We start from the raw sequence: 19,092 nt of genomic DNA on the forward strand, positions 1-19,092 counted from the left end.
ATTGTTTGTGAACGGTATCGAAAAGGGGTCCTTGATTGTTACCGCATTGAGGCATTTGAAATCGACACATATCCTGATTTAGGTGGTATCCTTCTTTAGGGTTATGACTATGGGCGACACCCATTCGCTAGTTTGAACCTTAAAAATAATACTAGCATCCAACATCCTATTAATTTCTTCTGTAACCTGCGCAGCGTAGTTCTTATTCATCCTGTAAGGTCGCTTCCGTATAGGTACTGCACCTTCAACCAGTGGAATGCGGTGAACACATAGCTCCGGCAGAACTCCCTTCAAATCCTTATATGTCTAGGCGAATACATCTTTGTATTCCAGGAATATTTTAAATGCTGCTGCTTTTAGTACTGGATCCCAGTTATCTCCCACTAGTATGTTTTTTGGTTCTGCCTCATCTCCCAACTTCATGGTTTGTACCGTGGCTTCATCATATTTTATCTGCTTCCCTTCACCAAATTCATGTGCAGGTGTTTCATCTAGTGGTGCGTCTCCCTCTGTTATTTTTGTGAACTCTTTTGGAAATCCATCTCCGTTGTGCCCTTCCTCTATTATGAGCATGTTGCAACTTTGGAATAGCTCATAGTCCTCCATTTGCCAGTGAAAAAGGCTATTTACCGAGTCTAGATTATCGTCCGTTGATCCTCCTTCCAACTATAGGACTCCTTTCTGATCTGGTTCCATCTGTTGCTTCCCTTCATCCTCTTCCTCGGGATCTGATGACAGAGCTTTTTTGCCCACCATTTGCGTTTGTAAATCAATGATGAGTTTCCGTCCTTTGCTTTCTAGTGATAGTGTATTCTTCTTCCAATCATGTTTAACTTTTTCTTCTATGAGCCATCCATGGCCTAGAATGGCATCGTATCCTCTCCTTTTCAGTGGGATAACGATGAAGTCAAGTAGGAATGGTTGTGTTCCAATCGTCACTGGTTGTGCCATCAAGACGCCGAGAGGTTTAATGTCGTGTTGGTCCGCTGTTAGGAACTGGAATGTAGGTGGCCACAACATCGACTGTCCCAACCTCTTCCAGGTATCCTCCGGTAACACATTCACATCGGACCCTCCGTCCACAATCGTGTCTATCAAAACAGTTCCCAGAATTCCCATCTCAATGATAGCCGGATTTCGTTCGGATGTAAGGGCTAGCAGCATCAAGTCTTGTGCTCCACTTTACCTTTCCTTTCCTTGTTCTGCTGGTAATTTAGTAGCGGAAGCAATGTCTGTTAGTGTCAATCGGAGCTGAGGCATTGTGAGTAGCAGATTGTTTATTTTAATTGGCACTTTGGTTTGTAATATCTGCCATACAATGTTTTGTTCTGCGCAGTTTCTTGCTGAGGTACCAGTAGTGTACGTCAAGTGTGCTTTGTTCGCCTGTGCTGCCTTTCCGATTTCCGCCTATGCTTCCTCTAATGTCTTCTTTTTCTTCGTCGGGTCAGGGTACAGTTTTGCTTGCTTTCGTGTGATTGCCAGAACCTCCTCTTCGTCCGTCCCGATGATGATAAGATTCACTCCTGACTTCAGGCACTTGGCATCCTCATGATCTCCAAGACCGCACCATCTGTATAAAAACTTTGGTGCGTTCGTTGTTGTATAGTCTCGCGCAAAGTGGCCTCACAAATTGCATTCTTGGCATTGTACCATTGGGCGGTCGTTCACATCGTACTGAATCCAGCTGCGGTTCCCATTATTATTGTTGGCATTGTTGTTGCTGTTTTGCCCTCATCTATTGTTTCTGTATCCTCCGGATGTGGCACCCTCATTACTAGTGTTTCCGCTCCCTCCTGACGCGGAAGCCTCCTAGATTAGGAGCACTTGTTGAGGTCCTCTTGTTTTCATATTGAAGGGGCATCCTTTTGTGGAATGTCCCATAATTTGGCAGATCTTGTAGAACTGGTTCTTTGGACAGGTTTCCTTTGTGTGACCTTCTGTCTTACATCCCATGCACCAGAGGTTGTTTCCCTTCGTCTCTTTCTGCATGTTTTTAAATTCTTTCATCATTTAGATCATATCCTTCTGGAGAGCTCGGACCTTCTTGCTACCCTTTTCGTCATCGTTGCTCTCTTCTTCCAAAGATGCATCGTCATTTGAGTCAGATGAGCTACTCTTCTTTTTTCTTGTTTTCTACTCACTATCTAAGTTCATCGCCCAATTGTATGCTTCAATTTATGACAATGGCAGCACAATCTTCATCTTTTGTAACTTTGGGCGTAATCCTTCAATGAACCATCTCTTTTGCAGCCCATCCGCCGGCTTATTTTCCATCTTGTTTATTAAGTCTTTTAATTTTTTGGCATTGACTCAAACTGTTTCATTTTTGCCTTGTTTCGTGTTGTATATCTTTGCTACAATCTCATTATCGTCACACAACAATTGAAATTCTGTGGTAAATTCCTTTTCCACGTCTACCCAATTTGTTAATTTTTGGGAATTTGTATCGGCAAACCAATCAATTGCTACACCCCTTAGGGTTTTCAAAAATTGTCGGACCCATTCATTTGCATTCGTTATACCATTTGCCGTCCAAATTGTTTCGCATGTTTTACAGTGTCGGATTGGATCAGCTATTCCATCACCATCAAACTTTGGCAACTTTTCCTTTGGTTCAGCCATTATTACTTGATTGTGTGTACAGGCGCTGTTAGGCACTCCCACATCGGCACTGTTCTGCACTCCCACACTAGCACTTTGCACTCCCATACCGGCGCTTTTTACTCCCTCACTGGCGCTCTGTACTCTCACACCGACGCTCAGTACTCCCACACCGGTCCTCTCTTCGACAGTTGTCTTATTTCGAATAGTTGTGTTTTTTGGTGAAGGGTCTTTGTTAAGAGAAATTGTTTGTTCTGGAAGTGTATCGCGGACGAAGAGTTCACTCCACGCTCGTGTTCCCTCGACACTCCGAGCTATGTGAGTTGATTATCTTCCATCTAGATTCTCTTCCCTCGGCGAATACAGGTTCAAAAATTCCTCCCTTGCTTCTTCCACCAATTCCACCCGCTGTTGAGTCTCCTCCAACAATTCCTTAGTGATTCAGTATTCGTTGGCAAGTTGCTGAAACCTCCATCTGCGTTCGGTCTGTTGTGCCAATTTTAAATTTTCTTGTGCGATGCGTATTCCATCTTTTCCCTTTAGCTTATTTCTATCTTTGTTAAGCTGATTTGGCATTTGTCTACATTCCTCTACCTTCGTTTCAAGTCTATCAGGCAATAATGCCAAATGTTTACCATAGGGTAAATAGATTAATACATATGGACAATGAACAAGAACAACAATACTCCTTTTATTATTCACATATGCCAAGAGATTACATAATCTGTCCAATGATGATTTACAATGATCTTAGATGGGGTATATATACTTCCCGCCGAACCTTCCTGAAGGGGTCCGTCAGCTACATGACAATGCTAATCTACCTGTCGGCTACACCATGTTTACTGATGACATCATCCTGTCGGCTACACAATCTCTACCGACGACAACTTGGAGATAATGACTGCATTATGAGGAGCAATTATGATAATATTATCAGGCCATGACTTTTGGGCCATTTGTATACCTTTTGAAGTCTTTTTGTGGGCTCAAAAAGTACCTTTTTGACTGAGCTCACCCAAGGAGTGGGTGTTTTGCATTTATGATGCAGGTTGGTTGTAAAAGATATAAGTATTGAGCTTTGGGCTCATTTGTAAGGGGTTCCAAATTCTGGTTATGCAAGTAAATTTTTGTGACATATCTTTGTCCCTAGTATACTTTGCAGAATTTTGTAACTGAGTTTGGAAATTAACTACACAGTGACTGAACATTTTGGAGTAAGTCTTCTGCAGTTTTAACCTTCTTTTCTTTCTATATATTTGTGTTCAATGCATGATTGATAAAAATAATCTGTGAATTTGTCATTCCTTATTGTTTTGTCTCAGCCAGTACCTTTTTGGAAGTGTATGTTGTTTGCAGGTCATAGTTTGTGTCCACAATATGGTTAAGTAAGAAGTCTATTTTCTTAACTGTTATTTTCAAGACCTGATTGTGAAATACTTATGCAAGCTTATATAAAAGAGAAGTTTTCACCTACAAAATACAACTTTGCAAGATTGAGACTAGTTACTTGTTATGTTATCATTTTTGGTGAATCACCTTTCCAGTTTTTAAATTCTTTTCATTTTTCCTTCTCTATCTTTTCCTTCCAAGTTTTATTTTATTGTCTAAAAGAGCAAATAGGTGATTACCCAATAGGAACTGGCCTATAACCCACTACCCAGGAGTGTTTCCATCTTTCTTAGAGCAACTAAGTTTTAGGATTCAGTTAGGGCGCAACTTTTAGAGATAACAATAGATATACTAATTTTTTCAGTGGAGTTATGGTGTCCATAACGTTTGACTTGGTCATTTGATGATTTCTATCATAATTAATAATTATAGGAATGGTACATGTTAACTAAAATGATGGGGTCATCATAGCTCGACTATGATACAAATATTAGATAGAAGTTTAGTTTTAACTGGTACTTGGTCTCAGTACAGTTCGCTACCTAGTTTGGTCAAGGTTTGAATCTTGGATCAAAGTTCAAACTTGTTTCCATGATGGATGAGGCTAGGCAAATTGGTCTAGCCCAAATCGAACCAGGGTCGAACTTGGACAAACTAGTTTATGCAGATGATAAAAAAAGTGACTTTCTTTTGCAAATTTTATTAAGTTTTCACATCCTTAACCCTAAAAAGTGTAAGTGAAAGGCTTATGTTGGCTTCTCGTCTTCATTTGTGGTGTGCATGTAGGTTATTTTGAATTGAATGAAACCAAATGCAATAGAAAATAATTCATTGTTCTAAAATCCTCAAACACGTGCAAAACATTACATGAAGGTACAGTTTGTACAAAAGCAAGAAATCAGACTGCAATGTGTGAAAAACATAGTGATAAGAGCCCTTACCAGCTATTTCTTCCTTCTCCAACTTGTGCATTCAAGTTTGGGCTACATGTTTATGCATTAACAAGTATTTCCAACTGCTCAACTTACTACCAACTTCCCATAACCAAAAGATTAAAAATGCAACTTTAACATAACAACATTGACAATTGCAATTTTTAAGCCATTAATGATCTTGAATCAATGATACTTGTGTAAAGATCCAATCTAGCTTCTAACTGGAATGCTTAAGTGGAAATTGATTTTTTTTAAAAAAAATTTTGGTGTTTTGGTATTTATGATTTTTTGTATTTTTTAAAATTCAATTGAGGATGTACAAACTACAAACATTAAAGCTAAACAACACTTGAAAGAACTTGAATTAATTGATTAAGCAAACAATTCTTGCAGGTTGGCGGGAAACCACTCTAATACCATTGTAAAGATCCAAACTAGCTTCTAACTAGAATGCTGAAGTAGAAACTGATTTTGATTTTGATTTTTTTTTGGTGTTTTGGTATTTATGATTTTTTGTATTTTTTAAAATTCAATTGAGGATGTACAAACATTAAAGCTAAACAACACTTGAAAGAACTTGAATTAATTGATTAAGCAAACACTTCTCACTTAAATAACTCTTTATAATATAAAGTCTACTTACTTTATAATATAAAGCTCATTAAATAATCATTCAATCTCCAATTAATCGAAATAACAATGGCTTCATCTGATTAATTCGTCCAAGGCCCAAAAATGGAGTGATAACTACTCAACAGTGTCAGAACTGCCTTGACCAAAAATAGGAACTAGCCAGAAGTGACTAAAAATAGTAAGTCCAAAAATAGAAAAGCCATATCAAAGACCCCCAAAACCAAATGTCAACTCACGGGGATTGCGTTGATGAGTTGACAAATCAACAATTCGAAGACCTACTAAATTGGGGACAATACAGTCCTCCTTCCCCAAGATTGCTTGCCCTCAAGCAATCGAAGTCCAGAATGTTGTAAAATATCTTCAGGCTCCTAGGTAGCATCCTCATCTGGAAGGTTCTGCCACTTAACCAAAGACTCACGAATGGTCCTCTATCGCAATTGTCTTTCTCTAGTATCAAATATTTCTTCTGGAATCAACTTCAATCTCCCTTTTTCATCCAACTAAGGCAAAACAGGAGAAGGTCTCGCATGATGACCCAAAGCCCCTTTAAGACGTGAAACATGAAACACATTATGAACTTTTCTATCACCAGGCAACTGCAACTCATATGCTACCTCACCAACCCGTCGCACAATCCGAAAGGGCCCATAATATTGTGGCTTAAGTTTCTTAACTCCACTCTTCTTGATCAAAGACTATCGATATGGCTACAACATCAAGTACTCCTACCTGATAGGTTTGAGTTGTTGTCTTCTGATCAGCATACTGCTTTTGCTGATTTTGAGCCCACTGTATATTATCTTTCAAGGTCCTTACTACATCTTGGCTGTCTCATAGTAACTCCTTGACACTTGGTACTCTGCTATCAACACATAAAAAATCCACAAAGCTAGGCAGATCATAACCATAGAGCTCTAAAAGGTGACATCTGTATAGTCATGTGATGAGTGGAATCATAACAATATTCACATAAGTGAATCCATTTACCCAAGCCTTTTGCTAAGAAGAGACATAATTTCGCGGATAACACTCAACCCACTTGTTCACTATTTTCATCTGGCCATCAATCTACAGATGGTAGTTGGTGCTAAGAGTCAACTCAGTCCCACACAAACTAAAAATCTCTTGCCAAAAATGGCTCATAAATCTACTGTCATGGTCACTCAATGGTTTTGGGTAAACTGTGTAACCTGAAGATCTCTCTAAAAAATAATTCAGCCAATAGGTAGTGGTAATAGGGAAGAAATGAGCATACTTTGTGAGTCTATCTGCTACCACATAAATATAATCTCACCCTTTGGCCTTAGGGAAGCCTACAATGAAGTCCATGGAGATTCCCTCCCCCTTCCCTTCAGGAATAGGAAGTGGCTGTAATAAACCAGCAGGATAGGTGTCTCCGTGTTTGTTCTGCCGACAAAACAAACATTCTCAAACATAGTGATAAACATCATCCTTCAATCCCTTCCATGTAAATCTCTCCCAAACCTGTCTATAAGTCTTGAAAAATCCTGAATGACCAGCCATAGGAGAATCATGGAATGCCCGTATGATAATCTTATGCACCATCGACTCTGGAACTAGATAAATCCACCTCTTATGAATAATCAACTCGCCTGAAAGTGAATATCGGTCATCTTGAATACTACCATCCAAAATACCTATCACCCACTGATCCCTGGCATATTCAGCTATGACTTAATGTCTGCAATCTTTTGAAATATCAAAAACTACACAAAGGTGAAGTCTCCTTGAAAGAGCATCCAACACTACATTTTGAGTCCCTTTGATATAGGAGATATCAAAATCATATGATTGTAGTTGCTAACCCATTTCTGCTACCTTTCATTCAGATCTCTCTACCCGAAGAAATGTCTCAAGCTATTATGATCAGTTTTAATGCAGAACTTGCTGCCCACCAAATATTGCCTAAATTTACCCAAGGCATGCATGGTAGATAACATTTCTTTATCATAAACGCTGAAAGTTTACTCAAGACCTTGCAATTTCATGCTCTCAAAAACAATGGAATGACGATTCTGGGACAAGACAACACTAATACCTTCTCCAGAAGCATCACAATGCAAAGTGAAAGGCCTGGAGAAATCAGGCAAGGCCAACACTAGACATGAAGTCATAATAGTCTTAAAATTCTCAAAACATTCCTGTGCGTGCGCTGACCACTGGAAAGCACTCTTATGAGTCAAATTTGTAAGAGGTGCAACATGTCGTGAGAAATCGGCCACAAATCTATGATAAAAGGCACAAAGACCATTAAACCCTTTTAATTGTGTCAAGGTCTCTGGTGTAGACCACTCCACAATAACACGGATCTTATCTGGGTCCATACGAACTCCATCGGCACTGATAATATGTCCCAGGTAAAGTTACTCTGTCATACCAAGAGCACACTTGGACTCTTTGGCATACAAGGAAGCCTGATCCAAAATACCCAAAACTGTATCCAGGTGAACCACATGATCATCCCAAATCTTACTATAAATTAGAATGTCCTCAAAGAAGACCAACACAAACCTGTGGACCTGACTGTGGAACACCTTGTTCATAGTAGACTGAAAAGTGGCAGGAGCATTGGTGAAACCAAAGGGCATGACGAAGAATTCAAAATGCCCACAGTGACACCTAAAAGCTGTCTTCTCAATGTCCTACTCTCTAATCCAGATTTGATGATAGTTAGACCTCAGATTAATCTTCGAAAAATACTTTGCCCCATGCAATTCATCAATGAGCTAATCAATCTGTGGAATTGGATACCGGTTTCTTATGGTCCTCTTATTCAACATTTGATAATTAATGCACATCCGAAGGGTACCATCATTCTTCTTCACCAGAACAACTCAAGAAGCGAATGGGGACTTACGTGGCTTGATATGCCCCTGATCAAGTAGTTCCTGTATGGTTTTCTCAATCTCATCTTTGAGCCTCTTCGGATGGCGATACGGGGTAATCATAATAGGCTTAGTGCCTTCCTCTAGCTCAATAATATGCTCAATCCTGCGATCGGGTGGCCTACCAGGAGGTAAATCGTTAAACACCTCAGGGTGTTTAATTCTCAATTGCTGGATATCAAGATGATATTCTACTTCCTCAATATTCTTTTGAGTTGGCATAATTCTGTACTCTACTGCCAAATCAACAATATCCTCATGACAAACCAAGTGCTGCATATGCCTAAGTGAAATCTGCTTCAGCTCATCATTACGGATTGCTTTCAGAGCTTGGGGCTGCCCGTCCTTAATGAATCTCATCTCCATCTTTTCAGTCCTCAAGTAGATGTCCTTAAGTGTGTGTAACCATGCCATACAAAGGACTATATTTGTTCCCCCATGTCCACTATTTACCATACAGGGTAAGAACTTAACACATGTAGTATAACACAATTCAATGCAGAACAAATACTTTATTCATATATGCACTTACTAGTTACAATCCGAATACAATGACTACAATGATCACAATGATGATTCCAAAGTCCATCTCAGACGTGTACATATACCTTTCCGAAGGGGTGACTCAAGAATCACGCGCCTATTCAGATACTACTCTACCTATCGGTTACACTATACATTTTACCGACAACATCATCCCCCCCAAAAGAAAAGTCGTCTCTGGACAATGATACAACAAAACTCAAAGTAAACAAAATACATCAGTGCATAAATACTTGACAGAGGGATGCGTCCTTGGCGTAGTGGCCGTCTGCGTCCTTAACTCGTTTAGCTTCGCCCATAGCTTGTAGACCTGTTCTTTCCTAATCTTCAACTCTGCTTCTGCTTCCATCTGAAGTTCTAGGGCTAACTACATCATCTCTCCGATTTCTCCCAACTCCTTCTCCTTCTCTACTACCAATTGTTCTTTTTCTGCTAACAGGGCTGCCCTCTTGGATTGCCAGGCCGCCCTCTCAGATTTCCAGGCTGCCCTCTCTGAAGCTAACCTAGCAGCTGACTCCTCCCGAGCTCTCTCAGCTGCTACCTGATTTGCTTGACTCCTCCGAAGAGTGTAGTACACCTCCCTGTATAACTTCGCTATCTCATGAATCAAAGCCTCTACTCGGCTCTCCATCTCAAGGTCTCTTGTCGTGGCCTAGTCCTGCCGCATCTCCACAATCTCCACATCCGGCCATCCCCTCCCCTCAAAAAACTTTGTAAAGGCAGTTGGACATCCCAACCTCATAAAGGATATGACTCCCTCTAGCTCCTTCACCACTAACTCCAACGCTTGAGTTTCTGTTGAATCTAACACCTGGTGAACCTGAGTCACTAGGGTTGCTACATCTGCTAGAAATGTTGCTCTCATCCCTCTCTCCTACGCTACTAGGTGTTCTTGTTGTGCACTCATAGTCCTCTCCATTGCCTCCGCTGTTGTTGTTATTGTTTCCACCCCTTCCGCATCTATTATTATTACGATATCCACTTGAAGTTGCATCATTTCTTGGGTTATTGCTGTTGTTGGATGATATTCTGCTTCCTCAATATTCTTTTGAGTTGGCATAATTCTGCACTCTACTGCCCAATCAACAATATCCTCATGAAAAACCAAGTGTTGCATATGCCTAAGTGAAATTTGCTTCAGCTCATCATTACCGATTGCTTTTAGAGCTTGGGGCTGCTTGTCCTTAATGAATCTCATCTCCATCTTTTCAGTGCTCAAGTAGATGTCCTTAACTGTGTGTAACCATGCCATACAAAGGACTATATCTGTTCCCCCATGTCCACCACATAGAAATTTACAGTGAAAGCATATGTATTAAGCTTCATAGGAAGATCTATAACCATCTTGTCACACTTCAAGGTGTAACCATCAGCTACCTATACCTGTAGGCCCTCAAAATCCTTAATCTACATACCCCTTTTGGTAACTAAACGAGCATCAATGAAATTATGAGTAGCTCCACTATCAAACAAAGCAACAATACTCTATCTAGCTATGGGAAAGCCCCCTCTTTCCTCATACTAGATAAGTAAGCTACTTTGAGGTTGGAGTCATCCACCCCATCATCTACAGCATCACTCCTATGCTAATCCTGATCACTAGCCCCAAATGGCTCCTGAAAATTAGTACTCTCATCATCATCATAGAACCATTCCATCATCCTATTTTTCCCCTTAGGCTTCATGGGACAGCCATGGTTGACATCATAGGGACCTCTGCAATGGAAACATAACTTCCTCCTCCTCAAATCATTAATTGTTTCCTGGTCCAAGGGTGTTGCAGTAGGACACTTTCCCTTAGTTTTCTCCTCTCTCTGGGGAGGTGTCCTATCATAGGAAGATGTAGTAGGCTTTGAAGCAAACTTGCCTCTATGTGTAGAGGCTTCTAAATTATAGGCCTTTTTCATTGCCTCTTGTAACGATGGGGGGTCTAATGACTTAACCCACCCTCTAAGTGGCTCAGCACGGCCCTCAATGAAAAACACAACCCTTCTTTGCTCAGATATGTCATACACCATCATGGAAAATCTCTAGAACTCAGCGATGAATGCCTCCAAACCAACTGTCTGTTATAACTGGGCTAACTCTCTAAATAAACCTCAGGATCCTTCTTGTCAAAATGCTCTATCAATCTATCAACAAATTCTTGATATGAAATGATCTGATCATGATGGAGAGATACTAGACCACGATACCACCAATCATGCACAACTCCATCAAGTTGTAGCACAACAAACCTAATGGCATCCTCCTCAGTCATAGGACACAAAATAAGGTCGGTGTCAAGCTTGTGGATCCAAGCTCTAGCAGTCACTCTATCGCTCTCATCAAAATGAGCCAATGTCATCCTACTAGTTGCCTGTTGGAGCTCAGTATACTTGGGCTGCTGTCTGTTAGTAGCAGGCCTACCCCTGCAATGCTCATGCTTCTATGTCAGATATCTATCAAAACTCAAGTTGTCTTTTAATACCTGAGGAAGAGCATCCCACTCATGAAAATGAGTTAGCACATCATCAAAAAATGGAGTAGCATCAGTAGTAGTGCTAACTATATCTAGTTTAGGTTTCAGGAAAGTGGGTCTTAGTGGCTTGTCTTGAGCACCAATATAACTTGTCCTGTCCACCCTGTCATCCATCTAGACTGAGGCATAGCTAACAATTGCAGGGTGTTAGACAACTACTAGAGAACACCTATCATTTGTTGCTGCTCGACTACGATATTTTGGAATGCTTGCAAAGCGTCTCGGTCAACTTGAGCATTCGTAGCACGTTGTCTAGAACCACTAGAACCACCCGAACTACCCACCATGCCAAAATGAATCTCTGGCTCCCTCTCTGGATAGTAAATTCTAATCTTGTTGGGTGTAGTGCATTCAAGGCACAAGCCTTCGATCACCATCCATACTTTAGGAAGCAGAAATAAAGAAATATGCCTCTGATAATTTCTGAGCCCAATTCCTGCAAGTTGGCAGGAAACCGCTTTGATACCATTGTAATGATCCAATCTAGCTTCTAGCTCGAATGCTGAAGTATAAACTGATTTTGATTTTGATTTTTTTTTTGGTGTTTTGGTATTTATGATTTTTTGTATTTTTTAAAATTCAATTGAGGATGTACAAACAGTAAAGCTAAACAACACTTGAAAGAACTTGAATTAATTGATTAAGCAAACAATTCCTTTAAGATGAAATTACTAATAAATTTAATTATTTTAGAACCTGATTTCAATATTAAACCCGGCAACAAATGCATTGATAAAAGCTTCAATTGCAACGCCTTTCAATTGCAGACACGATTTCCTTAGTACTGATTTATAGACGCCTATCAGCAGATTTTGATTCCATTTATGTTCGGCTAGCAGAGTGTGGTTGCCAATAGAATCAGATCACGCTAAGGTAAGGCCGCGGGTTTAACTAGGATAGATGACGGCTGCTGAATTTGTAGACCAATAGTGATCACGTGTTCCAAAATCTTAGCCGCTGCAGGTAACCCGACCATTCAATTCCCCTCTTAAGGCACCAGAGATTGATAATTATTTTCAAAGGGTTGTCCAATACAAACTGACTGGGATATAAGTATTCAATCAATTTGTCCAAACTCCGGTTTTGACATCAAGCTAGTAGATATCGCCAAACACAGAATATCAACAAAGAAACTAAGGTACCGAATTCTCAATCGATTTCTAGTAGATACCAATCAATTCCTTCAGTAGTCCAATTCCCGTAGCCACAATAATTAGAGTCAGGAAGTTGTGATAATTGTCAACTCTAGCACAATTACCAATAATGATACTTTAGAAAATTTTCAGAAACCCTCAGGTAGATGGATAGCAAATAAAATATATATGATTCAAGATGCTTTTCTCTCCAAATGAAATCATATTTATAAGATTTCGTGCAACCTGGCTTCACCCTGACACTTCTCACTTAAATAGCTCTATAATTTAAAGTCTACTTACTTTATAATATAAAGCTCATCAAATAATCATTTAATCTCGAATTTATTAAAAAAACCATGACTTAAAACATTTGATTAATTCGTCCAAGGCCCGAAAACAGAGTGATAAATACTCAATAGTGTCAAAACTGCCTTGACCAAAAATAAGAACTGGCCAGAAGTGACTTACTAAAAATAGTAAGTCCAAAAATAGCAAAGCCATATCAAAGACCCCAAAAACCAAACGTCAAGTCACAGGGATCGTGCCGATGAGTTGACAAATCAACAATCCGAAGACCTGCTAAATTGGGGACATTACAACTTGAACTTGTTGTAACTTCGCTTTCAATGATTGGATCTTTTCTGCTGTTTTTTTCAGTGTTTTTCTTCTTCTTTTTGTATAGTGGTGATTTGTAAGTCGTGTCATTCTATTTATATGATATAAAAATTCAATTACGAGTCACTCTATATATTCTAAACTAAGCATTTTATCTCTATTTTGACTCATGACTTGACGTCTAATTTTCCATTGGTAAAACTTATGTAGGGTGAAGAAATTTGTATGGTATTGCAAACACACACGAGTGAGGTGGCAATGAAGTATTGTGCAAGAAATATTTCAAGTGATTCTGTTAAGAACCTTGGGACACCAATAAATTCAAATGTGAAACCTCTTACGATTGAGACCTATGAGAAGCATATTGATGAGATGTCAAAGCTTCTTGAGGTGTCACAGGAGACAACAGATATTGTATGTCAAATTTAAAAAATAGCTAAATAGATTGCATATTTATATATAGTTGATCTTTTTTTGATAGGATAAAATATGTAGGCTCATATAGTTTTGATCTTGTAGATAAGAGAAGATATGCGATTGTTGGAGAAAAGGGAGAGGGAATTAAAAGAAGACCTGGATGGTCTCAAAGCTAGATTGCAATCAGAGAAGAAGAAAAATATGGACATTATCAACGAAAGAGAAAATTTGAGGAGGTTATTGGAAGAGAGAGAACTTGAGCTTCAGGTTATTCATTTTATTATTTCCTGCTTGCAATATCTTCTTGTTGACATCTTATATCATGCCTTTTGTGGAATTCATCCATGTTAGTTCTTCCACCTCCTCTAGCTTCACTCGGCTTTGTGAAAGGCTACTCTAAATGCATGTTCCTATTATTTTTATTCACCTTGTTTTTTGAATCTTAATGAAGGAAAATAGAATGCAGCAATTATAGTTGCAAACCTTAGGTGATTTTAATGAGATTTCTTTTTTAATGTTTCAGAATACCCAAACTCAAGAGACTAAAACTGGGAAAGATCGTATTATACATTCTTGCCTTTTTTTAAGGGTTTTTAGACTTTGATGTTTTGAAAGATAGCCCACAATATTACAATAGATAATGCACTAATAATTTCCACAATACTGATACATAAAGAAATAATACCCAGATGCACAATGTCCACAACTGGAAATGTTTATCAGGTTTATTACAGTTTGTGGGCAGCTTATGATTATATAGGACAATACCCAAATGGCCAAAATATATTAAAATCAAAATACAAGCATACCCATTTGTTGCAGCTGCAAAATGTGACTGATGAAGGTCTTCTAAACAGCCAGCAGGAACTCCCAAATGAAGCTAGATCCTTCCAATTTTAGGTATTTCTCCTTTAAAATGACAATCAAGCATATCGGTCATCAAGGGATCCAAAATACTGCATAAATTAACCGTGAGCACTAGGTGTCCAACCACATTGCAAGAATCCCAACACCCAACAACATATGTTCCAAATTGCCTAATCTGATCAGCAATGTGCATTAACCAAACTGCAATGATCTGTGAATAGCAACACCTATGTATAGTGTAAACGCCACACATAAAAATATGCTTCAATCTCCAAATCGATCATCTTAAATAAACTATTAAAATTTTTAAGGCTCCAGCAAACTCTGAATAAAACTGACAAGGCACAAAAAGCCAAGAGTTCGCAATTCAACCAGAGCACCTACAATTCAACAGGGTTTTAATCCTCAAAAAGGCTGAGATGGGCCAAGTCCAAATCACCAGAATTGCACAAAGTTTTGAAGTATTAGAAATAATAAACTCAACATGCCAAATGAGCTCTCCTTTATAAGCTTTTCAGGGAACTTTCTAGAAACTGCCTTTTAACATCACTTTATTAGTTTATTATGCCTTTAACTCTAAAAAGTGATTTAATTTACTTTTGAACCATTCTCAGTACTTAATGTCACCTTTAATTGTCTCAAATATCAACATTTAAAACTTCATGAGCTACACCATTGAGGCACTCGATAATTTATTTTAATTAAAGTGATAACATTATTGAAATTAATTAAATATAGCTCAATGATACATCCAATTTGAAACTATGGTTGTAATGTGCTGGAATTGAAATCTGATTGCATAAGAATGATCCAAATGATGAAAGAATCAACAGACCACTCTCTCCAAGAATCTTGGAGTTAAGGCAGGAAACTGAATATAACATCTGAAACCATCATATGACTTTTCTAACCATCTAAGCTCGTTGTTAACATGAAATTCTCTTTTTAATCATAGGGTTTGAATCCTAAAGAATTATAATTAAAACTAAATCAATGATCTACAACATGCTTGTTATCTATTTGACCTATCAGCTCAAACAGAAAGAGCCATGCTGCTGAAAATGATTGATTATCTAATGTTTATGTTCAAAGCATAACATTTATGCACACACTTCATCATTTATGTCTATAAATTGCATTTTATGATGAAGTAAAACAAGTACCATAAATGCTTTTCTGAAAATGTAATTTTGTTCATCAAATGTCCATAATGTTCCATAAAGGCCATGAAACTGACCAGTAAAAGAAAAATAACACAAAGCCTGATTTTGAACATAAATACAAATGTAGAAAGAAAGAACATGAAAGAAAAGGGGTTCATAGGTGCAAGCCATTGGAAAAATGACTGATCTGTTACTGGTTGTCCACTCGCTTGCTTCCATTGGCCTGCCTTTCCATGCTCCCGCTCCAAGTGTTGCAAGTGCCAAAAATGAGTTAGATCTAAAAGATCTAAGCAATGGAAAACAAGCTCACCACCTTGTCCCGCATAGGCATCTACATCCAAAATTCTAAGCTCTGATTTATTTTCTAACTGTTTGTGTTATGTGCAGAAAATGATCAATGTCACGTGGAGGGTAACATGTGTCTCCCACAAGGGTTTGAACCCAGCATATCATCGATCAACAAATATCAAATAAAGAAAGGCAAGTACATTATATCAAAGGGACATGTATTTATTATGCATGAAACCTTTTATTATCACATTGCAAATCACAGTGGAAAATGAATCATTTAGTTGTTTAAGGGACAAGTTATCATTAGCTTGAAACCTTACAGTTAAACAACAGTCGAAGATGCAGAAATGGAGTAATTAACAAGCAGAGATGAAGCAAACAGCAAATTCATAACAACAGGGGACAATATGTGGGAAGCAATTGGTATAAATAATGGTAATCAGCTACAGGAACCGAATTCAGCATGGATGAAAGATTACATCTCTCTTTCTATGTGAATGAGATTTACAAGATTATAGTATGAGAAGATGAACCTTTCAAGGCAGCAAAGTATACATCAGATTGAATCAATAACAGTATTGCAAACAAGAAAATATTTAACCACATTACATGAGACCATAAGGTATGCAACAAGTGATGGATAAGTAGATTTGTCAATAATCATCTTCAAGAGTAGTTGTCGGTAAAATTATAAAACAGCCGACAGGTAGATTAGCATGTAGTTGGTAATTGTTATGTAGCCAACAAACTCCTTCGGTAGTTGTTATGTAGCTGACGGACCCCTTCGGGAAGGTTCTTCGGAATGGTATATGTACAGCTTTGGATCATCATTGTAATTATCATGGAAAGCATTATGTAATCTCTTCGGCACAAATGCGAATAATAAAAGGAGTACTGCTGTTACATGTTCTTGTTTAATTGTTTGTATGCATTAATCTATTTACCCCATATGGTAAACAAGAGTGACAAGTTTGTGCCAAGAACATAGATCAATTCCTAGTATTTTCAAGGAAAGCATCACCAGTGCGTGAAGACATAAATTTTATTACATGCTTCAAACAAAGACAAGAAATAAAAGAGCTTTCTTTTATAATCATTCAATAGCAGGAAGGGAAGTGTCAATGCAACAATATTGTTTCATCTTCAGCAGGCAAGCATCAAAGAAAATTTTAGAGGTGCTTTATGTTGCCTGGGCTGTGCCTGCTGTGCTAAAATTAAAACTTCTTGTGTTGTACGTATTTCATCTTTGTCTTTTACCTTGTTCCTATCTTTGTTAAGCAAATTTGACATTAATCTTCATCACATTCCTTCATTCCAGGTTCGTCTAGCAATGGAGCCAAATGTTTACCATACAGGATAAAGAAACTTAACACATGTAGTATAGCACGATACAACATAGAGCAGATACTTTATTCATATATGCACTTAATGATTACAATCTGAATACAATGATTACAATGATGATTCCAAAGTCCATCTCGGACGGTGTACATATACCTTTCCGAAGGGATGACTCAAGCGTCACGCGCTCATTCAGATACTATTCTACCCATCAGCTACAATATATATTTTACCGACAACATCATCCCCCCAAAAGAAAAGTCGTCTCTGGACGACAATAGAACAAAACTCAAAATAAACAAAATACATCAAAAATACTAAACAGGGGGATGCATCCCTGGTGTAGTGACCGTCCACGCCCTCAACTCGTTCAGCTCCGCTTGTAGCTTGTAGACTTGCTCTTTCCTAATCTTCAGTTCTGCTTCTGCTTCCATTTGAAGCTCTAGGGCTGACTGCATCATCTCTGTGATTTCTCCCAACACTTTCTCATTTCCTGATACTACTTGTTCCTTTTCTATTGCCAACCTCTGTAGCTGACTCTGTCTGTCTAATAGGGCTGTCCTCTCGGATTGCCAGGCTGCCCTCTCAGCTTCCTAGGCTGCCTTCTTTGAAGCTAACCTAGCAGTTGACTCCTCCCGAGCCCTCTCAGCTGCTACTTGATCCGCCTGACTCCTCCGAAGAGTGTAATATGCCTCCCTATGTAACTTCACTATCTCATGAGTCAAAGTCTCTCTCCATACCAAGATCTCTCGTTGTGGCCCAGTCCTGTCGCATCTCTATAGTCTCCACATCTGGCCATCCCCGCTCCTCAAAACAGACTGTAAAGGCAGTTGAGCATTCCAACCCCATAAAAGATATGACTCCCTCTAGATCCTTTACCACTGAATCTAATGCCTGAGTTTTTGCCGAATCTAACACCTGGCGGGCCCGAGTCGCTAGAGCTTCTATGTCAGCAAGAAATGTCTCTCTCATCCCTATCTTCTGCGCTACTAGATGTTCTTGTTGTGCACCTATAGCCTTCTCCACTACTGGTCACTGTACAAAATTTGTTGTCCTGGCTTTATGTTTGCTGTCCTGGCTTTGCCGTACGGAATTTCCAGCGATTACCAATTCATTCTACTATACGATATACGACCTTGTTTTTCCTTCAATTCTTTTAAAAATGTGCTATATGGTTTCCTTATTTTGAAACAATTTCAACTCAAACTGTACGGCTATGTATCATCTCCTTCCTGTTTTTACGCGTGGTATTCATACGACCCTCAAGTTTGGTGGCTTCCACACACCATACAACCATATACGGTACGGCTAACTCCAACCCTTATTGTACGGTCCTTATTTCCCTTGCTCTTTTTGTACCAAGCTCTGTACGGACACGTATGGGCTTTATAGGTCCGTGAAACAATTCAATTCAGCCCTTCTCCCAGCGTACATGTACAAACCTTCTTATCTCGCACCTACTTCCTGTCGTTGTATCTTGTACGAGGTCCAACTTCCTTTTTACATGAGTTCCTTGTTTCTCCTATCATCGTATGGTTCCCCAGAATGCACTGCTATCAACTTTGCCCCAGCCGTACAGAGCCTTTTATAACTCTATGTTTTGCCTCTTAAGTCCAAACAGACTCAGGCCATACTTCCATAGCTTTCTTTCTGTGTTCTTAGGTAGCTTAACTGCATCTGCAAGGCTGTATGGCTATTATCTTGCCCTATACTTGATCTCTGCTTGCT

At 39.0% G+C, this 19,092-nt stretch overlaps 1 protein-coding gene and 1 long non-coding RNA gene across 2 annotated transcripts in view; one reads left to right on the plus strand and one right to left on the minus strand.

The window, feature by feature from the left end:
* LOC149555066 (uncharacterized) overlaps window positions 1-19,092 on the minus strand; it is a 257,473-nt gene that overhangs the window by 125,307 nt on the left and 113,074 nt on the right. The window lies entirely within an intron of this gene.
* Window positions 1-19,092, plus strand: part of LOC149555067 (kinesin-like protein KIN-14I) — a 285,467-nt gene that overhangs the window by 123,602 nt on the left and 142,773 nt on the right. The window contains exon 12 of the mRNA XM_089829100.1: window positions 13,805-13,969. Coding sequence (XP_089685226.1) covers window positions 13,805-13,969 — 165 coding nt within the window. The remainder of the gene's footprint in view (window positions 1-13,804; window positions 13,970-19,092) is intronic.

The sequence above is a fragment of the Cupressus sempervirens genome, chromosome 5 (assembly GCF_028749045.1).
Source record: "Cupressus sempervirens isolate cs-2001-9-10 chromosome 5, ASM2874904v1, whole genome shotgun sequence".
Classification (NCBI taxonomy): Eukaryota; Viridiplantae; Streptophyta; class Pinopsida; order Cupressales; family Cupressaceae; genus Cupressus; species Cupressus sempervirens.